We start from the raw sequence: 24,370 nt of genomic DNA on the forward strand, positions 1-24,370 counted from the left end.
GATATGATCTCACCAACCTAATAATAGAGTTTGCTGACATGAAAATGGTAGACAGTAGATGGAGTTAAGCCATGGTGGAAGGCAATGCTATTAGTTTTCTCGCCTCTCGTGTCTGTGAATAGTATCCAGCTTCACTTCGAGAGTAAGAGACTTCCTGATCTTCTCAGCAACACTAGGTGACATTGCAGGGCATTTTGGTGGCAAATAGAGCGAGGTGCTGCTGACGCTGTTATTGTTTTGAACTAGGGTGAGTGAGTGGTGCATGTTTTGTCCATGAGAGGCACTGGTGTATTCAAAAGCCTGTCGACTTGTGTGATACAGTGGGGCTTTCAAACTTGAGAAAAACTTTGTTAAAGCAAGTTTGGTGTTCATTAAATGAGCAGATGGTAGTAAAAGGAAACCTTTGTTGTAATGAAATTTCGTTGTGTGAACCTTCGTTAAGCGGGGGTTGCCTGTACTTGGAATTTCCTAGTGCCACGTTATCTATCATGTACCTATTGCTTGGATTATCTTTACTTACGCTCAGTACCCTGCACTTGTTAATAATGAACTGCATTTGCCATCTATCTGTCCATTCTTTCATCCTATCCAAGTCAGCCTGCAAAGCCTTGGCATCCAAATTGGACCTAATTAATCTACCTATCTTTGTGTCGTCCGCAAATTTACTGATATCACTAATTAATTCCACTATCCAAGTCGTTCATATATATTAGAAATAAAAATGGCCCTAAAACTGAGCCCTGTGGCACCCCATTCCCCACTCAGAATTGGATCCATTAACCCTTAAACTGCTAATTCCTAACTGCTGAATGCTTTGGTGCGCCTAAAATATTAACATTCCCATGTCAGAAAAAAAAATATTTTGAATTGTATGCCATGAATGGCAAACATCCAAAATGCAGTAATACCGAAGTTTTGAATCTGTAAATAAATAAATAGAGCAAGAAATAGGCCTACAAAACTTCGTGGGCTTTGAAAAGCGCGGGGAACTAGTGACATGTCGGGTGCACTGTATGGTCCGGGTTGGGAGCTGAATGGTACCAAGCTGGGCCGTTTTCTACGCTCTCTCTCTCTCTCTCTCTCTCTCTCTCTCTCTCTCTCTCTATATATATATATATTATATATGTATGATAGAACTTTATCTGTGTGTGTGTGTCACAAATCCTCAGTACGGATGTTTTGTACGTATTGGGTATGTTTGATTGAGCTGTGTGTGTGTGTGTATGTGTGTGTGTGTCACGAATCCTCTGTACAGATGTTTTGTACATATTGGGAATATTTGATTGAGCTTTGTGTGTGTGTGTGTGTGTGTGTGTGTGTGTGTGTGTCCGTCATGAATCCTCTGTACGGATGTTTTGTACGTATTGGGAATGTTTGATTGAGCTTTGTGTGTGTGTGTGTGTGTGTGTGTGTGTGTGTGTGTGTGTGTGTGTGTGTAATTCACTGTTTGATCTGCTGCAGTCTCTGACGAGACAGCCAGACGTTACCCTACGGAACGAGCTCAGAGCTCATTGTTTCCGATCTTCGGATAGGCCTGAGACCAGGCACACACCACACACCGGGACAACAAGGTCACAACTCCTCGATTTACATCCCGTACCTACTCACTGCTAGGTGAACAGGGGCTACACGTGAAAGGAGACACACCCAAATATCTCCACCCGGTGTGTGTGTGTGTGTGTCCGTCACGAATCCTCTGTACGGATGTTTTGTACGTATTGGGAATGTTTGATTGAGCTTTCTGTGTGTGTGTGTGTGTGTGTGTCTGTCACGAATTCTCTGTACGGATGTTTTGTACGTATTGGGAATGTTTGATTGAGCTTTGTGTGTGTGTGTTTCTGTGTGTCCTGCATGACATAAGTCCTCTGTACAATACCACAGCTCAAAATGCTACTAGGATTGTTGCCCCTATGCCATAAGAAGCTGATATAAATAGCAATAATCTCTTGATTGAGATAGAAGTAAACTATAGCATAATTTGGTCTCCCCTATAAAGTTTTCTACGTTTTCTATGACACTCAAGGCTGGATTCTACCTGATGAGTCAAGAGGAGTTGCCAGGTGTCTCTTACTTTTCCGTAAAAACTCATGTGAGGCCCTTGTTATAGTATCTGGAGCCCTCATGATGGCAACACTAAGTGGGGAGGAGTCACAAGAGCAGGTCTGAAGGGAAATGCGCCAAGAAAATTCAAAACATTCCCCGTGAAAATTCATGATTACATAAGCGATCTCCGCGTCACAGTACTTGAGAGGCTTGATTATATAAGCGATCGCTGCAGTTTAAGGGTTAAATGTTCTTAATAATTCATGGTATAGTAGCCTTAAAGCCTCATTTCTTGCCTTTAGCCTAATATATATATATTCCTTTTTTGCCCTATGCATCGCTTTAATCTGTCTGTCATCCACTTAAGGTCGTTGCTTTGTGATTTTATTGTTTTATATGGAATGCTGGCTATCTGACCGTCATGTATTTTATTTAGGAACTCAGTATAGATAGCACCAACCCTCAGCTGACTGGGATTCCTCCAATGTTCTAATCCAGCTTCTCCCTCCTCCTCACTCTCTCTCCTTCCCATCCCAACTTCACACCTCCCCCCTCTTCTCTGCTCCTCCCTTCCTTCTACCTGACTATATCTGCCTTCCCCCTGCCAAGCGACTTGTAAATACTCCCTTAAACCTTCAAAATTAGCCTTCCTGAAGTCAGATTGTTCATTTTTCTAAAAGTTTCATGCCATTTCAATGTATACCGTATTTCTTTGTGATCACTGTTACCTAGCTGGCCACCAACCTCCACCTGCATAACTGCCTCCTCCCTGTTTGTCAGAATTAAATCTAGAATATTATTTCCCCGTGTGGGGTTCTAAAATGACTTGCTTAAAAAAATTATCCTGTATGACCTTAATGAATTCATCTGCTTTCCTGTTACCCACCATCAAGCTCCAATCAACATTCCTATAGTTAAAATCCCCTACCACACATATCTTACTGTACCTGGCTGTTCTAATTAATGTCTATTATGAGTGCTTTCCAAAAGTGATAAAGTTATTCAGAAACTTTTTGTGGATCCTAAGATTTATAGTGAATTACAATTCCACTACTGAACTTACCTTTTTCTATTGGTGCCTTTTTCAGTGAAGACAACAAGGTAGCAATAGCCTTTAGAACAAAGCTTATTTCAGCAATACGATGTCTGAAACAAATCAATAACATATTATGGCAAATCTTTCAAACTTTTGATGTGATGAACCTTATGACTAAACCAAATACACACATTTTGGATACCAAATGTATCATCTAACATGTCTAAAAGAAGAAAATTCCATTAGTATCCAAAGATAAGTTTTGAAATGGTGAACAGTGTTAGCAGCTGGACTTATCAGTCATATGACTTAAAAAAATTTTCCATTCATATCCATAAAAATAAAACAATCTTACTCTGTATATTGTTCCATCAGATGCATCAATGAATTGTAGAATAGAAATACATACTTAGTGCAATAAAATTCAAAGTCATATTTTTCAGGTACAATGGAATCCAGGAAAGTTTACGTTTAACCTAAGGTGATGCACAAATATTATAATGTTATTCAAAGTATATTGGAACCTCGCTATTGATGTACAATCTGTTTCAGGACGCCGTTTGAATTGCAATTTATGAGTAAGTAATTTTTCCCCATAAGATAAAAAGTAAATTAGATTAATTCTTAAGTGATAGTGATAATTCATGTAAGCAACATTTTTCCCACCAATAATCAAATTATTGGGTCCTGGAGGCTTCCTCTCTGGAGTGGATATATGGTAACACTTCCCAGTGAATCACTTGTCCCTAATACCCTCTCTACATATGGTCAGTTCACTTTTGTCTGCCGTTGAGATAGTATTTGGCAGCTCCTAAGACGCGTCAGAAAGAAAGACCAGCTCCCTGATAGGCTATTTATCTATCATGTTTATTTTGACCTTAATTCACTAAATATTGGTTCTATGTATTAAGCACATGGGTAAATATGAGTGGTGAAGGCTGGTTAGCCTGATGGAGGGCATTCTATTTTCATCTTCACCTCTCACATTATCAGACAATGAAGCAGTAACTCAGCCTGTATGACAGCACAGTAGGGCTTTGTTGTCAAATGTGATATTTATGAAAAAAACAATACTTATCTAAAAACCCAAACCATTCATAGCACTACATGGTTTGGTAAGCTAAATCACCCATACTTAATACTTGAATTTCAATAAAAAAAGAGTAAAAATAACTAACTGATGTTAAAGAGAAACCATTTGATGTGGCAGGGTAACTTACTAGACTCACCCAACACCTAAGAATATAACCACTATAGGCTAGGAACAAAAAGTTATATAGGTTAGGAACAAAAAGTAGTATAATAAGATGCTCTGCTGGTATGGCAAGTCTTGGGAGTCACAAGATTCCAGATTTATATTTGGACCACCATATTCGCTTAAGACATCATGACAGCAGACTGCAGCACAAAGGCACCTCACCTATTCCAGGATAGTTAGTGATGCATGATAATCATCAGGAAGATTAGCATATGCTGTCTTGCTGTCAGTTAGACGCTGTTATTTTAGCAACAATGATCCTTAGTTTATTTACTGGAGAGGCCCACAAGAGCTTTTGACTGAGGATATGTGCTGCAGGTAGTACAGTGTGTGTGTGCCAAGTCACACTCTCAAACACAGCCCTGGAGTCCAGGAAAGGATTAATCTATTTTAGATTGTTTTATGGTTTTTAAGCTTGGTACCGGGCATGGAGGGTAACAAAGACCACCATGAGGTTAAGTGGGAGGCCTGGCAGCCATTACAATGAAACAGCCATTGTCTAATTTAATGTCAAAATAACAAATAATATGAGGGCAGACAAAAGGTGACCTTAAGTCCCTCCAGCATCTACCTTGAAACTGAAGATTTGAGGTGTATTTTGGCCAACTTTAGGGGGAGAAATCAGCCAATTAGTTTGGCTGTAAATATTCCCGTGGTTTGTATGGTATGACAACTTGAGCAATTTTGTGCTCAAAATTTTGCTTGTCAATTGACTAATTAAAAAGCAGCACCTGAGGTTCCACTTTATTTTAAATCTAAATTTGATTAAATACTGAGAGAAGAAATGGGAGCTCTTCTTCACTAACCTTGGTAAAGGACATTTTCCACTGAGCTTCTCATCCTCCACATACTTAACCAGAACTTCTCTGAATCTATGGAGAAGTGAAGTGACAGCCAGTTTAGTGGTGACCTGTGTGGAGTCTGACTGTGCTAAAGAACTAGTAGAATCTTGTGCTGTGAACCCATTGCTTGTTTCCAAAGACTTCCTGGATGAGCCTTTATCTGCCAAAGTAAGACAAATATTTCTTACTGCAAATCCAAGGTTCAAGTATTACATCTTTAACAGTGGAAGCATGACTCACCTCACAGGGTGAGGCATAGCACACTAAAGCATAACCATATTTGTATAATTCCATTTTTTTTAAATATTAATGTAGACTTGTTCCAAATTGGTGTAATGTAAACGCACTTATTTCAAGAGGTGATTGTATTATGTACATCTTTACAATGCACAGGAAATATAAAAAGGATGGGGCCACAGGGGTTTAGTGCAAACACAAACCCCACAGATGCACTTTTGTAAATTTTCTGGTAAGTAAGTAAAATAACAATACTAAGAAATGGAAGCTAAATCTTAAATGAACTCACCTGTATTGTCAAGCTCTGGATCAAGATCTGAAGGAGTGAGAAGGGAGAATTGAAGAAGTGTCTCAAAACAGGTTTTTGCAAATTCTTCTCTCAGTTTGAAGCCTTCACAATCTGCTGAAAGTAATGAGTACTAATGATATGCTACTGATGTGATGTAGGCAATGCAAACACACTTTGTAAAAAGTCCTCTTGTACCATGGCTCTGATCTGGACCTGTTCATATTGCTATCTTTAAAACTTTCCACTCCACTACCTACACATATATTTTCAGTTATTCTCACTAGAGAATATGAGGAAGAGAATCTCTTCAGTTCCAATACCAGCTGATGTTTTAAATATAGAGCAAACATAAAATCACTACGTATACATTAATTCATTTAACACATGGCTATGCTATCTCATTAGAACATTCATAACTGTTAAAATTTGGGATAAAAAATGGAAAGATGAATCTTCATAAAAACTTCTCATCTAACATGATATTATTGAAAGATAACTTATGCTTGGCAAAGAAATACAAAGCAACACTTTTTACCATGCTCAACAAAATTAACAGTATGGCATTATGAAGATAATTACCAGAATCTACTCCAGAAGCAGACTCTATTGAGCCTTTATTAAGAAGCACCATGATTGAAACAATGAAGTCACTGGGGGTGGATGAAGCATACGGAAGAATTTCTTCCCTTATAAGTTCAACCACTTGACAGTCTATACCTTCATCTCTCTCAGCATCTTCACTACTCTGGTTAGCTGGTGGAGGGCTGAGGAGAATCATCATTTATTAAACAATCATAAAATCTAAATGTAAAATTAGCTTAATGCCAAGATAAAATCTAGAAGTCAGTATAACATAACAGAAAAGTCACAGATTGCAAAAGCTGATGGTACTAAGATAAAGTACAACCTAGAAAAACAGCCACCTAAGATATTTACAAAATTTTAAAGATGCACTATGCATATGTTAAATATTCTCTGTTTATAAAAAATGTGCATAGACAATTATACTTGACATCAATCATATTTCAATTTTACAACAGGAAAATAGGGAAACTGGACCCCCTTACTCCTGAAGCTGCCTTTTATGACCTACAAAGAATACAATCAATATTCCTTAAACCCACCATTCTAAAAAGTATAAATTCTTACCTGTTTGAGAACAGGAAACTGTCAAGGGCTGTGCCTAACACAGGCCACATATCTTTGAAGTGTGTTGGATGTTCACGTGCCAGCTGAAGGCCTTCTTGAAGCACTGTCAGCAGTGTGGTGATGACCAGCTTCCAGGTGGTTTGAGCAGGACATTGGTATTTTAGGCGCAAAGGAGTAATTGTGGCCTGAAATATGAATATGTTCATCATTAAGTGATTAAATAACAAGAAAAAGACCTATGATCAACAGAAAACCACTTGCTACAAGAAAATTATACATTTGCAAGCTGATGAATTTCCCTCCCTCTCAAGATATAGGAACAAGAGGTTAAAGATGAAATACATACTTTTTTTAATACTATCCATAATCTACCCTCTCTCTTCTTCCTCCAATCTCTCTCCACTGTGTAGAGGGAGAGGTTATAACCAACCAGAGCTTAACCTTCCAGTTCTAATGAAGTGATGATTGGTATATGAAGAAGACACCTATATTCAAGGAGCTGGTTAACTTAAAATTTAATTTCAAAGTATGTAAAAGAACCAAAGAGTATTATTAAAAACAAGAAATATAAGCAAAATTATATAAAACAAGAGATATGCTATTAGAAAAGAGGAAGAAAAAGAGAGTGCATGTGTACAATCTTGTGATTGCCCAAAGGAAGGGTAATGGTTTTAGTAAATCATCTGTTTGATAAAAAAGGAAATTCTACTCACAAATAAGATTACTAAGTGCTTATAAGAATACTTGCATTCCTTACCTGAATAATATTCTTCAAAACACTTGCTTCAATAACCTCTTGCCAATTTGAAGTCTTCTGGTATAATGATACCACCATTGACATTGATCTTTCAGCAAATGGCACAAAATTCATTGTTACCCAGTCTGTCTGTTGAAAATTAAAAGGAATTTAATTTTCTTACTTTCAATGACAAATATATAGCAGAAGCAAAACAAGCTTTATATTTTACAATATAACAAGTCCAAACAGTGCACTTAGTCTCACTAATTAGTACCTTATACAGGGAGTGGGGTGCATGAAATAACTGAAAGTACAATTCATTAATGACATTTAATAACTAATGTACACATTAAGTGTATGGTGTTAGCATGCAAACAATGATTTCCACTAATAGTGAGAACTTTTCCTAGGGGCATTTGATGACTGGAGACTGGACCATAAACTATACCACTAAAATCAATAAAATAAGAAAGAGCTAAATGATTGCTCACTTCCTGTTTTGTTTCAGGGAGCTTCACATATCAATAACATGCATGAAACACACGAATAATACATATGGTGTTAGGGATAGTGAGAGATAATTGAGGAGGACTGCAATTCTTGTAAGTTCTTTACTACATAATCAACAATCTGTAACTTGTTGCACATAAATATAATTCTTAGAATTATGATAAATGGAATGATATACTCTCTCTCTCTCTCTCTCTCTCTCTCTCTCTCTCTCTCTCTCTCTCAGCCATGCATGCATGCACACACACACACACACACACACACACACACACACACACACACACACACACACACACACACACACACACACACACACGGCCCGGTAGCTCAGTGGTTAGAGCGCTGGCTTCACAAGCCAGATAACCGGGGTTCGATTCCCCGGCCGGGTGGAGATATTTGGGTGTGTCTCCTTTCACGTGTAGCCCCTGTTCACCTAGCAGTGAGTAGGTACGGGATGTAAATCGAGGAGTTGTGACCTTGTTGTCCCGGTGTGTGGTGTGTGCCTGGTCTCAGACCTATCCCAAGATCGGAAATAATGAGCTCTGAGCTTGCTCCGTAGGGTAACGTCTGGCTGTCTCGTCAGAGACTGCAGCAGATCAAACAGTGAACACACACACACACACACACACACACACACACACACACACACACACACACACACACACACACACACACACACACACACGATTCTTACAATGTAAAAATTTAGTTTAAGACTAAAATTGAAGTAAATGAATGACTATAATATTTGTTTTTACTGTTACAAAGCTAGTCTAAGAATTAAATTCTATACATAAAATGTCAAATTCAGGCTTATCAAAACTACAGAAAGAAAATCCATTCAGGTGAAAAATAGCAATACTCAAAAATATATATAAAAAATAAGAGGGCACTAAAATATACAAAATGTGCAAAAACTTACTGATCCCTTTGAAGTGTGAGGTCTGGTGAGGACATTGCCATAACTTGGAGCCTGACAGCTGTAAGAAGAAAACTGCAGCAAAAGGGAGAACAACTGTGGCACCATGGCTCTAGAAGCTCCACTCCCTTCAGTTATCTGGGGGAGAAAACAAAAGGTAATAATCTTCACTGCCATAAAATTAAATTGCTTTCAGTGGCTCTGAAGAACAACTAGTATATTGTTGCCCTTTACACAAAACAATCAACCTGGAAGTTTTACTGAAAGTTTTGCAAAAACCGTATTTTCATCATCTATAATTCAAGACCATAGCTGGGCATGACTACGAAAAAATTCATCATAATAACCAACATCTTAATAACAACCTTATCAGCAATAACAGATAATTGAGAACTAGCAATAAATTTATCACTGAAAACTAATAAATTAATTGATAATCCAAAATTTTGATACTAGTGATAACACTGTTCATATATTGAATTAAAAAAACTGATCAATCCAAGTCTTTATTTTAACTTTTTTCTTAGAAAACTTTTTTTTATTCTTAGAGAAAACTTCAAATTTAAAACATCACTAATGAAAAGTAGTAATTTAAATAAAATAACATTTCATTTAAAACTTCAACATGCTTATGTTTCATAGACTAAAAATATCAGTTACTGCTGTAACGGTAAGGATGGTATGTTAAGGAGAGCCAAGGTGGAGAGGGTGTGCGTGGGTGGCTCTGTAGGCATAAGAAGGAAAATTGTCGTACCGAGCATCTAATTAATATGAGGAGAGGAACTTTATGAATTTTGGAGTTGAGTGCATGGTAGAAATATTAGTGTTAGCATTAAGTGTACTGCAACATGTAAAAAGAAGAACAGAGTAAGAAAACCAAAGTATTTAGCATTGTGTGAATTGGCACACAGGGCAGTGGATTTCAGTGGGGGTGGGAAAGGATGCAACCTGGGGTGAAGGGAATGGCACTCTCTCCTCAGACATTGGTGGGGTGTGGATGTGTCACGGTGACCGAGGGTGACGCTGGTGGATTGAGACGACCACGCGTCTCTGATCAGGTGGGTAACGTGTTCAGGGAGCTTCGTGGTAGTATAATCAGTGAGTGGAGGATTTAATATGTGGAGTTGAGTGGTGGAATTAGGTGGGGAGAGAGTGTTGGGGATGTCTCTCATGTTTCTCTGTTGTTTGTTCAGAGTCCCGTGTCACTTTCATTGTCTTTTGTTCTAATGTACTTTACTATATCTGAAATATATGTACAATTGATTTGGAATGGAGTTTTCTTTCAATGAAAATCCCGGCCTGAGTGTTTACATATTTTGGGGGCCTGACCGGGATCAGCTTGGCGTGCACTCGCAAACAATAGAGGCACTGAGGCACTGCCTTGGTTAGCCCTATATTGGCGAGGGTGGTAAGAGTGAGAGTGAGAGGGAGAGGGTAGTGGAGGGAGAGGGAGAGGAAGGAGACTGAGTGAGAGTGTGAGGAGAGTGAGGGAGACAGAAAAGGGGCAATAAAATGGATGCTGCAATGGAGGAATTTGTGCTGGATCCTGCTGGTAGCTGGGAAGAGGCAGTCAGAAGCCTCAAGAAAAATGCTTGGTGGGAAAGCGCGGTTCATTATGATTTAGAAGTGAGGGCGAGCACGAGTAAATGTAAGATTCAGGATGCCGTCCTGGGGCACCTCAGGCAAGTAGGCATAGTTGAGAGGGAAAGCAGTGACTGCAAAGAAGGGGATGAGAGGTTAGTGACAAAGGACAGAGAGAGGAGAGTGTGGAGCTCCAAAAGTTACGATTGCAGTTAGGATTTCGTAGGGAGCAAGCTGCATTGGACTGAGAGAGAGAGAAAGAGAGCATGAGTTGAGAACATGAGTTAGAGGTGGAGTGTATTAGAGCAGCAGCTGGTGGGAAAGAGCAGGATGAAACTATCCTTTATAAAGCCAAGTCACTAATCCCCAAATTTGACGAACTTGAACCAGATGATTATTTTACTGCTTTCGAGGAAGTTACACAGACTATGCGATGGCCAGTTGATAAATGGTCATTGCTAGCTCAGACAGCCTTTGTAGGAAAAGCTTAGGTAGTGTATCTGGTGTTGGAGATTGGGGTGAGGCAAGATTACGAGCAGGTGAAGGAGGAAGTTTTATGAGCTTATCAGGTGATTCCACAATATTATAGAAGCCGCTTCAGGATTGAAAAAAAACTACCAGGGCAAAGATTCGCAGAATTTGCGCACGTACTGAAGAGGAATCTTCAGAAGTGGTGGCATGCCTTTGGCCCAGAGACGGTTGGGCAACGCATGGAGGTAATATGGTTGGAACAATTCTTGGAAGGAGTGGCACCAGAGATTAGGATATATCTTTGTGAGAAGAGGGTGAAAACTTTTGAAGAGGCAGCCATGATGGCCAAGGATTTTGTGCTAGTGGCAAAATCGGGGAAAGAGCCTGTAATGAAGACAGGGCGTGAGGTGAATCAAACAAGGACAGGTGAGGAGGTCAGCATTGCTTGAAGTGTGCTAGGCTATAGACCACAAGGCCTGGCAATGTACGTCTTTCTACAGTACAAGGTAAGAGGAAGGCCCATTCTGAGGTAAAGAAAGATGTTACATCTGTGGGCAAACAAACCACCCTTCATTTTACTGCCCACAGAAGGGAAACCCGTGTGGTTGGTCAGGAGGTGGAAATAAGGGGAGCGTGAAGAATGCATGTGCAGTGAGAGCTATGCCTGAGACAGGATATTGTGAAGATGAGTACAAGCAGTACATCATGGAAGGTCATGTGTTTGATGGAATGGATGGGAAGAACAGGATGCTGATCAGTGTTCAGGGACACAGGCGCTGCTCGCTCGCTTATGACAAAGAGCCTCCTTCCAAATGTAGGCAGGGGAGCAATGGAGAGTGAGTTATTAAGATGAACATAGGCATAGTGAACGCCCCTCTTGTGGAGGTGACCACTGAGGCAAAAGGCAACAGGAAGAAGGTAACAGTGGGGCTGACTGACAACATACTGATCAAGGGGTTGGACGTCTTGTTAAGCAATGATGTAGGGGCACACATACAGGTGGTAGACGCATTAAGAAAGACAGGTGATGAGAGTCCCGCCCAGGGAGAAGCGTCTTTTAACACAGGAAACCAAATGAAGCAGGAAGAGGCTGCAGGAGATGCAGATGAGGAGGAGGAAGAAGTGGCAGTGTTAACCAGAGCTATGGCGAGGTGCCAGATGCAGGAGTAGCAAGAGGCATCGCTTGAAGAGGTGATAGGGGAGCTTTTTACTATCCCACAGATGGACGAGCCGCGGGACGTGGTGAAGGATACCGCAGAGGGACCAGCCGCAGGAGGCAGAGGGGATGATGGTGATGGGAAGCAGCTGGCTGTGGGTCCAGGGAGAGATGACGTAGCCCAGCAGAATGGGAAGAGCGGGAGCAAGAAGGATCGGCCCATCCAAAAGGGGTTGGATGCCAGAGGTACCTCAGCCCAAGGCAAGAGAGGTGAGCGGATGCTGTTGCCTGCGACCAGCCAACAACTGGTGCAGGCGCAGAGGGAGGATTCAGAGATGAAAACGCTCCTGCAGGAGGCTCCGATGAAGGAGGAAGCTACGAGTGAATTATCCTGTTACTACCAGGAGGATGGGCTGTTGAAGAGGAAATGGAGGAGTTCCAAGGCTCCTTGTGGGGAGCATCAAACTTATCACCAGATCATGCTGCTGCAGAAATACCGAGAAGAGGTGATGAGGATAGTGCACGAGGAGACTGCAGCACACTTGGGAGCCAAAAATACAGGTGAAAGTTTGCTTACCTACTTCTGGCCTTGGATTAATCAGGATGTTGCTAAGCTAGTTAGGGAATGCCACATTTGTCAGAGTTGTAGGAATCAAGCTCCAGTCAGAGTGCCTTACATCCCATTCCTATGGTGGGGGAAGCCTTTCAGAAAGTTGTTGTGGACATTGTAGGGCCATTGCTACGTACTGCCAGGGGTAATGAATATATGTTAACATTAATGTGTACTGCAACATGATATGTGGATGCAGTCCCCATGTCAAGCTGCATGTCTAAGACATTAATACCCAGTCTTTTGGACATCTTCAGTAAGTTTGGTTTTCCAAAAGAGGTGCAGACTGATCAAGGGAGTAATTTCATGGGCAAATTTGTTCAACAGGCTCTAGGTAAGATGGCCATCACCCATATTGCCTCCACAGCAAACCACCCTCAGAGTCAAGGATGTTTCATAAAACTAACCAAATTTTGCCTGCAGAATCAAAGGGACTGGGATGAAGGAGTGCAAGTTGCATTATATGCAATTCACACCACTAAGCATGAAGGGCTCGGGTACTTGCCTTTCGAGTTGATGTTTGGAAGGAGACCCAGAGAGAATTTGAAGATTCTTTATGAGGGATGGGTGGAAGAAGTGGAGCCTGAGCCCCTTGCTGACTATGTTGCTAAGCTGAAGGATAGGATGGGGTGTGCACACAAGTTACCTAGGGAGAATTTGCACAATGCAGAAGACAAGATGAAAAGACAGTATGATAGAAACAGTAAGCTGAGAGAATTTAAGTTGGAAGACTTGGTGATGCTATTTGATTCAACATGTAAGCCATTGCAAACTAGATATAGGAGACTATATGTTGTTTTACAAAGGTTGGGGCCAGTTAACTACCTGATATCCACTCCTGACAGAAAGAAGTCTACTAGAAGTGTCCATGTCAACCTCCTAGCGGCCTTGGCAGCCATCGGAGTTGACACAGAAGATGCCTGACCAGACAGTAAAGGGTGTGGGAACGGATAACTTTTCTCATGAGAAAGGTGACCACCGGCTTGCTAACTCATTAGCCTTGGAGAAAGTGAACGAGAGGCCAAGTCACCTCGGGGCAGAAAAACGAGGCGAGTTGGTTCGCATACTGCAGGAGTTTCCTCAGATCCTGCAGGACACACCAACCTGTATGCATCTCACTCAGCATGACATTGCTCTGGTGGAAGGAGCCAAGCCAGTGAAGCAATACTTTTACCACTTGTCGCCGGAGAAGAGGTAACTGATGAGGCAAGAGGTCAAATACCTGCTTGATAATAGCCTGGCTCGACCCAGCTGTAGTCCATGGGCCGCGCCGTGTCTGTTGGTGCTGAAGGGAGATGGATCTGTGAGGTTATGTATGGACTACAGGAAGCTGAATATAGCAATGGTGACCGACTCATTCCTGACGCCGAGGATTGACGACCTGATTGATGAAGTGAGCAACACAGAGTTTTTGACCAAGATTGATCTGGTCAAAGGCTTCTACCAGGTCCCGCTGACTGACAGAGCGAGGGAGACCTCTGCATTCATCACTCCTGATGGCCTGTATGAATACATAGTCATGCCCTCTGGAATTAAGAACTTTGGAAGTACATTTCAAAGACTAGCAAGTGGGCTGGTAAATGATCTGGACGGCATCAGGGCATATATCGACGACATAGTTGTCTTCTCAGAGTTGGGAGGAGCACGTGAAGAGACTGAGGGCCCTGTTTGTGAGGCTGGCTGAGGCTAATCGCACCATCAACTTGTCCAAGTGTGACTTCGCTGGTTCTACTTAGACATTGTGTTGGGAAAGATAGGATCAGGCTGCTGGAAGCCAAGGTAATGTATATCATGAGCTTTTGAGGCTCCAACAACCAGGAGAGGAAGTTTCTGGGTCTAATTGGATTCTATAGGAGGTTCTGCAAGAACTTTGCCGAGGTGGCAGCCCCATTAACAGACATTCTCAGTGAGAAAAAGTTGTTCAAGTGGTCAATAGCTTGTGAGAAAGCATTTACAGCGCTGAAGGCACTTGTATCTAGTGCCAAATTTCAAACAGCCATTTGTGATCTGTGTTGATGCAAGTGATATAGGCACTGGTTCTGTGTTAGGTCAAAAGTGGATGGTATTTTGATGCCAGTGGCATACATGTCAAGGAAATTGTTGAAGCACCAAAGAAAATATAGTGCCATAGAAAAGGAAGCCCTGGCAGTAATAAAAGGCCTAGAAAAATTTGAGGTGTACTTAGGCAACAAAGTAGTGGATACTATGAAAACTAAGAACACACGATTGGCGAGATGGGCAGTGATGTTGCAAGTCAAGAATATAGAGATAAGGCACATCCCTGGGAAGATGAACATGCTGGTAGATGCCTTATCACGGCCCAATTGATGGAAAGAAAAAGAAAGTCATGTGCTTCACACATACCTCCCTTTTTCACTTTGGGGAGCCCAGTAATGTAACGGTAAGGATGGTATGTTAAGGAGAGCCAAGGTAGATAGGGTGTGCGTGGGTGGCTCTGTAGGCATAAAAAGGAAAATTACCATACCAAGTACCTAATTAATATGAGGGGAGGAACTTTATGAATAGGGATTTTGGAGTTGAGTGCATGGTAGAAATATTAGTGTTAGCATTAAGTGTACTGCAACATGTAAGAGAAGGAATAGAGTAAGGAAACCAAAGTATTAGCATTGTGTGAATTGGCACCTGGGGCAGAGGATTTGAATGGGGGCAGGAAAGGACACGCGCCCTGGGGTGAAGGGAATGGCACTCTCTCCTCGGACATTGGTGGGGTGTGGATGTGTCATGCTGAGTGAGGGTGACGCTGGTGGATTGAGGTGACCACGCGTCTCTGATCAGGTGGATAACATGATCAGGGGAGTTTCGTGGTAGTATAATCAGTGAGTGGAGGATTTAATATGTGGAGTTGAGTGGGGAGAGAGTGTTGGGGGTGTCTCTTGTGTTTCTCTGTTGTTTGTTCAGAGACCCATGTCACTTTCATTGTCTTTTGTTCTAATGTACTTTACTATATTTGAAATATATGTAAAATTGATTTGGAACTGAGTTTTCTTTCAATGAAAATCCTGGCCCGTGTGTTTATACTACTAGTAACAAACCAATAGTATTGGCAATACCAATGAATAGTTAATGTTGGAAAAATAACTATCAGATAACCAATAAACTGAGATCATTATTGTCATAAAACCCACCATCTCGTGCATAAAGTCTAGAGAATAAATCTTCCGGAAGCATACTGCAAACATCATCTTGAATTAAGCACTTCTACAATTACGACAACTTCACCAAAACATGACCAACAAGCATAAAAAAATAAACCTACTTCCTTTTCCACTCCTACAAGAGCCTGAAGTATGCCTTCTTGGAGTGGTGTAACAACCACCTCTGTGAAGGATGGCAGGATGAATGGTGAGGAATCTCCATGCACTGGCACAGACACACATCCTAGTAATACTGAGGCCAGCCTGGTGAAGTCACTCACAACAAAGCTGAAAAAAATCATTATTTTACTCCAGATTTTCAAGGATATGGTGAAGTCACAACAAATAAAAAAAATTATAAGGTAAAATTTTCACATTTGAGATTCATGTTGACCATATACAGTCTGTCTCCATACTATGTGCTTGTCATAAAAGGAAGTATGTAATATGCTGAGGACAAATGGCTGTCTTGATGTTTATACATACCGATGTTTAATGTGAAGGAAGAGGTGTGGGAAGATATGAACAAGAGCAGTGAGGAATGGCTGGGAAGGGATATAAGCGTCTGAGCCTCGTGTCACTTCATCTGGAGGTGGCTTGGTCACTTCACTTCCTATTGTGTGCCAAACCTAAAAATCAAATGAGAAATTAGCACACAGTGATCCTTTCTTTTAATAAACATTTTTCTGTGAATTTTCTTTTTCTTTGGATTTTTTCCATCAAACATGGTTTACACATAATGCTAATATAAAAATAACTGACATCATAAATCATGCTACCACAATCTTAATTAAATTTACTGCTAAAAATATTGAAGAATGCATAATTCATAAACGAGCTAAAGTCAAATATACCATAATTACGTATTCTTTTACAGGAAGCTATGTAGATAGACATAAGTATATAGAAAGAAATTTTCTAGATAATGTGGCAACCTCTATCAGAGTGTAACTGAGAAGCAATTCAATACTCTAAAAACCTAGATTTATTCAACCGAGTTCCATTTGGCCAAGATAAGCTTTTACTATAGTCTTCCAAATCTAAACATGGCTTTCTGGCTGGGCTCCTTAGGGAATAGCAGGCCTTCTAGCCAAGTTTACATGAACTAGCAAATTAGAGATATGTATAAATAAGTAAGAGGCATATAAAATGCGTTAATGAAAATCCAGTATCATCAAATGTTAAAAGAAATTAATTAAAGAAAAATTAACATTCCACGCTTATGATATGCCCATCACAATAACAAATACCGGCAGCCCTGTGTAACAGTGTTGCTGTGAAAACATTATAATCTTTATTCAACGTTCACCATAGTCCTTAGTAAGACATATAAATAATGCAACAACTGTGTTCCATATACAATACGAATGAACATTAAAAATTTAAGTTATTTGTGTATAAGATAAAACATTTTTTACTCCATTCACGTGGCAGCACTCATTACTGTCCAAGGCGTGGCCTGTCTGTGAGACACAGTGGGGGGGCAAGGTCACATGTCATGGTGGTAGATACCTATTCTACACACACACACACACACACACACACACACACACACACACACACACACACACACACACACACACACACAATGTGAATTTAAGGATACAGAGAGAGAGAGAGAGAGAGAGAGAGAGAGAGAGAGAGAGAGAGAGAGAGAGAGAGAGAGAGAGAGAGAGAGAGAGAGAGAGAGAGAGAGAGAGAGAGAGAGAGAGAGAGAGAGTGTGTGTGTGGAGCTGAGGGAAGAAGGGAGAGAGCAATAAATGAGAGGTGGGTCAGGTCATACACTTGGCCATTCAAATTTTGGGTGAAATGTGGCAGCAGTGAAAGGCCTGCTATTCCCTAAGGAGACCTACCAAAAAGCCGCATTTAGATTTGGAAGACTATACCTTCCAAGCAGTGTTCCAGTTGGCAATGGAATCCTCTGGTACTACTGAAGAATTTAAGTGTGAAGGTGAAGTGGAGTCTTCTGGTAAACCTGAGGTGGATGGGGCAGATGACCGTCCAGCCTGAAGCATCTCTTGCAGCGATTTTAGAGCAGCTAAAGATACCTGCCAGATAAATACAACCTTAATTACTCTCAACAGCCTTACTTACTAATATCAAAGTTAAGGGCACAATATACAACCTATTGTAGAATATCTTAGACAAAAATACAAAATGATGCTTATTTTGTCTGCCTTTCATCATAATCTATTTAGATCATGTGACAAGAAAGCACATTACATCACCCACTTGCACCTGTCCCTGACATTCTAAACAGGCATATCCCTAATGTCCTGAACAACTCTTGTACAGCAAAATAAATTTTGCTAACCTGTCCTACAAAATTCCTTTATCAAATTTACAATACACAAATCTTCAACATTTACACAATAATTATTAACTGAAATACTCTAATATTTCTGCAGGTTTAATGTTGCATAATGACTCATAGTTCATAAAATGCAGGTCTCCAAAAAAATTACTATGTCAGATCTCTCCATATATATATATATATGTGGTGAGAGAGAGAGGAAAAAAAAAAAAAAAAAAAACTGCTAATAAATATGAACTTTAACTTAACCTTTATGAAGGTATACCAAATACATGGAGACTAAAGAACAAACCTCATTGCTTTTAGAAAGAGCAGCAGTATGAATGAAATCAAGCAGAAGTGCCCACGCTCGAGGGAAGTCTCCCAAACCTTGAAGAATCTTCTGCTTTGTGCTAAACACTCGAGCAACTCCAGATAAAGTGAGTACCTGAAACATCCCAAAAATATATATATACCATCAAATTATACAACAATCAAATAAGATCATATACTAGTACTGAAGCACTGGTTTCTTGAAGTTTAAGAGAAGCAGAGAATAAAATAGCTTATAAATGTTGAACTGGAAAAAAACAATATTTTTAGACAAAGTGCCTTGAAGTGACAGTTTCATGGAAAATGAGCACCAGTATTGTCAAGATCAAATAAGCAGGTGATTTACAAGATTAAAAAAAACTGTGTAGTTTGGTGTTATGCCTTTGGAAAAAATCAAGCACAAAACTGAAAATGGTGCTGTACTATTTTGGAAGAAAAAAAACATGGAAAAAAAAGACCCTGTAATAAATGTAGTAAATTCCTTGATGTATGTGGACATACATGAAGGAATGAAACAAACAGCCAATAATCTCACCTGAGTCTCTGCCCACTGCTTCTGTTGTGTATTTCGAGAGTGATGAATCAGGATATTTCCACCTTGGTCCACCTTATCGGTACTAGCAGAGTCTGACAGTTGACGGACTTTGTCCAAAAGGGGGAACAGCACCTTGTTGGAAAGAGGTAGCATCAATATCATTAGGTTTAAAGATGTCTCTTAGTCTAAAGAGCTTCTGAAAAATATGAAAATTGGTACCTATTAGACTATTTTCAATCTCAAGTCTTTCAATATGATGACACCTACTTAGATGTCAATATATATGATACAGTGGTATCTAACCATAATGGATCTTGCAGTAACAGATTTTGCTCAATAATGGACAGGTCAGATACTAACCAGTTTCCCTCCCCACATACCCACACGAATCCATAGTTCTGGCATGGTCATGCAGATGAATACACATATGACATGATAAACAAGCCAAAAAATTCCCATGTTTATCAAATCCTGCATGCTAGATACCATTGTAACTTATTTTGTTCGTCTACTATTTACAAAACTTGTAATAATGTGGAGAGTGGCAACTGCTCGCCGGGGCGTGTCACCGAAGTGACACTCATGGTGAATTGGGGTCCCAGGCTGATTGGAAAAGCAGCCTGCCAAAGTTAATTGCTAGTTCTGCATTTCTGTTTGAATGTTGCTGGGCAAGCGAGGATAATGACAGTACCACAGAGAGAGAGAGAGAGAGAGAGAGAGAGAGAGAGAGAGAGAGAGAGAGAGAGAGAGAGCGCCAGGGTTGATGAAAGTGCAGCAGACAACAAAAACAAACTCTCCAATCACTTGATTTTTAAAAATTGTCATTTACTGGTCTTTGTGGTCTACAATTTCATTTCTTTCTTCTTTTAACTAAGGATAATTTAGTATGAAGTGGTTTAATGACATAATGAGCAAAATGTGTCATCAGTATGATTGGCTGGCAGAGAGTAAACAATGGCACACAATCTTCTCTCTCTCTCTCTCTCTGGTATTTCTTCCAAGAAGTACTTGTTCACATTGCAGATTACTGCCTTAAATTCGCTATGAGGGTGCCCACATGGCAAGTTTGCAGCAGTGCAATACAGGGGATCCTCACAATTCAACAGGGTTAGGGCAGTTTTTCATCAGTTGAATCAGTGTTTATTCGAATTGTGAGGCAATTTTTCCCATAAGATACTTAAGAATTAAGGGGGATAGGGACCAATCCCCAGCCTAGACCCCCCAAAACATAACTATAACCTGAACAAGGCCCATGCTGATCAGCATCTTGCATTGTGTCCTGTCCTCTATCTACTTGATCAGCATGTCCTCCATCGTGTCGAGATGGGAGTCCTTTGAGCCGCAAAGAACAAGGGAAGTCGTGGAAGTTGTTGATGCAGCAGTCTCGTGGTACTTGTCCCTGCTGTTCCAACGACACTGTGAGCTATATCTGCCTCACACTTTTTTATAAGCTTAAGCTTATCTTTGAAAGGCAGGAAATTGTGCTTGTTAGGGCTGGGGCTGGAGGTGGCTTTGTGTGGCATGGTCGACCAAGACCAAGCCCAATCAAAACAAACCAGAACAAAACCATGCCGCTTATACCTCAACCTGTGCTTCATTCTGGAATTGCATTTGCACTTCCTTTTATTGAAGAAAAGTAAGCAAAAGAAACTATAGAAGAACCAAGATGTACGCGACGGCAACTTTGGAGTCAGAGGTGGTTTCCATGAGGTCAAACTATCGGCATGATAAATATATATTTTATCTTTCTAAACTGATGAAATATTATTTTACATTCCAATATGAAAAATTTAGGCACATTCTTTATAGTTTAAATTAAAGGTCTTTATTACATAGGTTATGTTTATTTTTTCACTGGGATAGCATACGGAGAACCGGAATGGATATGAAGCCATCCCAACTTTGCTCCGCTAATCTCGGGCAAGTTCCAGCTATCTGGAGCGGATGTTCCTCATTCCGCATATCATAGGCCAGAGTGATAGCCCCTTTACACTTCTGCCTGGTGGGCTGGTGGTGAATTTGGGGTGGCAGCGGATTTGACCAGGTGTATGGTGTGCAAGATATGAATGTCGAATTGGCGAGTCAATCGGTCGAACCCTGAGGATTGGGTATCAATCAACTGAGTTTGAATTGGCGATAATTCGAACTGCGAACAGTCGAATCACAAGGATCCCCTGTACTCTATAAAGAGACTGGAAAAGGTGTGAGCCTGCGAGGTATCAGCAATCAGCAGGGTTGCACTTCCCTGCTAAGATGCAATATTTAGGAAGGGGTACACTTTTCTATAGAGAATACACCTTAATTTTTACCTCAGCAGTGACGTGGAACAAAAGTTAGAAGGATTTCACAAACACACCTATTTATATTGAAACAGAGGGAGAAAAAGAAAGACAGAGATGGAGGGTAAGGAAGTGGAGTGGGGTGACAATAGTGTGGAGGTAGTGTACTCTAACCCTGATGATCCCTTACTTCCTTCCCTCCTTTGTCACCTCAGCAAGGTCCTTCAGACAGTGATTAAATACATGTTAAGGATGCCACTGGACCACATGAGGATCGGCCATTACACCAAATGGGAAGCTATATCTCTAATTCATCTCTAAGATCTTGTAAGACAAATTCTTATTACTGTACACTTCTTAAATAATATTGAACTCTTTAGAATAAAACAGTTTAAATGATCAAAATATTTTTTTTTGTGGAGAAAAAAAAAAAAAAAAAAAAAAAGCAGGGTGTGAGGGTCTCGCAGACAAACTACTCTTGGTAATGGACAATTCGCAGTAACGGACAACCCCTCACCCCCAAAGTGTCCATTATTATGAGGCAACACTGTATTTACATTCTGTTTTAGATGCTGCTGAGTGATCTCCTATTCTGTCTTGGGTCTTATTAAAGACTCCCTATATTGTCCTTGAGATTGTATTGCTCTTTCCACCATTCCTATCTCCACCACATAAATGAGCTACCATATGCCCACCCTCGATCAAGAATGAGGAAATCTCATTGCCATAATCTACATCAAAATTTCTCCTCTGTATGATTCCTCCCTTGTCCTCCTTATCCCCCTATCTTTCTTATTCCACACCCCTACACCAGAGAAAGGAGAGTATGGGTGTGCGAGAGCACTTACATATAATACTTTGCATAAAATGAACAGGGTTATTGTGTAAAGAGAGTCAAGTCCACAGTGCCTCCAACCAACCAAAATTTTTAATTTGAATCTTCTTGATTTTTACTTGAGTACACTATCCCTAAAAACACAAGCCATTAAACAATAGAGCGACACTTAAAGATGCTCACCAACAGCTCTCTCTCAGTAGATATATAAGGAAATATAATTACCTGCCAGAGGACAGCCTGCCATGTTTGATTGTGCAGCAAAGCTCCATGAGCAGCAATAGTAGAAAAAAGAGTTTGACCAGCAGACTTTCGAACTGCAGGTCGAGAATCAACACACAAATCACCTGAAAAAAAAGCACTGTGTAATTTTTGTGTATTAATTTTTTTCCTAAATAAAATCATTACATATCAATTACAAATTATGTGTTTTGTTTTAAAAGACACTATTTGAAGTTGAAGGCAAGTGCCACATCATAAAAGTATCTTCTTAAAAAATTTCAGTTCTAAGGAGATGACAGTGGATATAGAGATGGACATGAAATGCAAGCCCTTTTTCTTATAATCTAGAATTAAATAACTATAAACAAGACAACACACACAAAAGAGCAGAATTCCTTGAGTTTCTGTTCTTAGAGGACCACAAATACAAGCAGAATAGTTGGACTGCTAGCTTTATGTTTCTGCCGATTTAAAATGATGAAAAAAAAAAAATTTCTAAAGTAAACTTTGATATGCCAAAATATTTTGAGGTAGAGACTCTTCTCAAAACTCAAAACTACTGAGCGAGGGAATATATCTTATGCTTGACAACTCAATGTTGTTCCATACTAACCCAGTCGTGCATAGAGGCACATCCACAATTTATCAAATGGAGGCATGTTGGGCACCCCTGGGAAGTCTGGAAACACTTGGTTGTCTGAGGTGAGGGATACTCGTAACTTTTCTTGATTTTGGTAAAAGTAGTCTGAGATATTCCACTGCAAATTAAGAAATTCAAGACTTAGTATTTTTTCATGCCTTGTAGTAACCAAACAGACTTTCAAGTAGGAAGAATCAGTGCCGAAGTGCACAAATAAAAAACAGAATATTTCATAATAGTGAGGAATTTAATGTTTGCAATATATTTCTATATTATCAAAACTAGGGTGCATAGCATTCAATAATGGACTTTATAAACAAGAGAATAGAGGATAAACATAGTCAAAAGATATCAAGCAAAGCCAACAGATCAATTCTTCAGATCCAAGATAGCATTTTCTTACCATCAAACCAATAGCTGTCAATGATATATTTAGTTCTTGAGTCTGAGATCCAAACTTGGCTGCTGTGTCAACAGTAAGAGGCAAGCAGCTCCATGGCATTAGAGGCAAGAAGTCTGTCACAACCAGCTGCAGGCACTGGAAAGCTAGTCGCACAAGGTGTTCACTGGAAAAAGAAATACAATAAATAAATTAATATTATAAACCCTAATCATACTGGGCATTCATATATCAAATTATCACTGAAACTCATCCAGATATCTGAACAAACTTTTCACAAGCCAAATAAGATCCAGTTTTGTTTATAAAACAAGAAGGATTCTTAACTCAATTGTATAAAAGGTAAAAGGAAGAACAAAAGTAAAAATTGTAATAGTTACCTGTGATTGTCATTAATGGCCCCAATTATGTTCAGGATGAGAGGCCACCCATGATGAAGCAGTTCCCCACAAGAATGGAGGATGTGTAGGAGGGATTCAAGTTGCTTCTGGCGTACATCAGGATGGCCAACCAGCGACACCTCAGACAATGGTGACAGCAGCAGTGTTTGCAATTTCTGGGGAGAATATAATCATTAATATCAATTGTCTACATTGTATTTCACTTTAAGAAACAGGTTAGCAGGTAGCCTTAGTAAGATTCCAAAATGCTGAACATTTCCAAATGGCAACTTGCTCCTTGGTCTGAAAAATCTGCTATACAATAACTAAGGCAACTTAGGTTAGCCCCTCATGTGTTTTTGAAAGGATAGAGTTATGGATCCAGTATCTAACATATTAACATAAGGGAAAGTTATCTTTTGTGACTGTTTTTCACTTCACCTGTGTTTGTTCTAAAC

General features: G+C 40.1%; 1 protein-coding gene across 3 annotated transcripts in view; it reads right to left on the reverse strand.

Annotated features, from left to right (window-relative positions):
- Window positions 1-24,370, reverse strand: part of LOC123498598 (protein MON2 homolog) — a 47,584-nt gene that overhangs the window by 5,161 nt on the left and 18,053 nt on the right. Inside the window, exons 17-32 of one of the 3 annotated variants that reach the window (XM_045245862.1) lie at window positions 23,913-24,088; window positions 23,536-23,698; window positions 23,106-23,250; window positions 22,496-22,617; window positions 19,157-19,288; window positions 18,602-18,736; window positions 17,882-18,043; window positions 16,482-16,624; window positions 16,118-16,283; window positions 9,026-9,160; window positions 7,612-7,740; window positions 6,855-7,039; window positions 6,285-6,469; window positions 5,706-5,816; window positions 5,144-5,339; window positions 3,107-3,189 (exon numbers count right to left, since the gene is read on the reverse strand). In XM_045245862.1, coding sequence (XP_045101797.1) covers window positions 3,107-3,189; window positions 5,144-5,339; window positions 5,706-5,816; window positions 6,285-6,469; window positions 6,855-7,039; window positions 7,612-7,740; window positions 9,026-9,160; window positions 16,118-16,283; window positions 16,482-16,624; window positions 17,882-18,043; window positions 18,602-18,736; window positions 19,157-19,288; window positions 22,496-22,617; window positions 23,106-23,250; window positions 23,536-23,698; window positions 23,913-24,088 — 2,368 coding nt within the window. The other 2 variants (XM_045245861.1, XM_045245863.1) reach the window with 2 other exon arrangements.

The sequence above is a fragment of the Portunus trituberculatus genome, chromosome 48 (genome assembly GCF_017591435.1).
Source record: "Portunus trituberculatus isolate SZX2019 chromosome 48, ASM1759143v1, whole genome shotgun sequence".
In the NCBI taxonomy this organism is placed as follows: Eukaryota; Metazoa; Arthropoda; class Malacostraca; order Decapoda; family Portunidae; genus Portunus; species Portunus trituberculatus.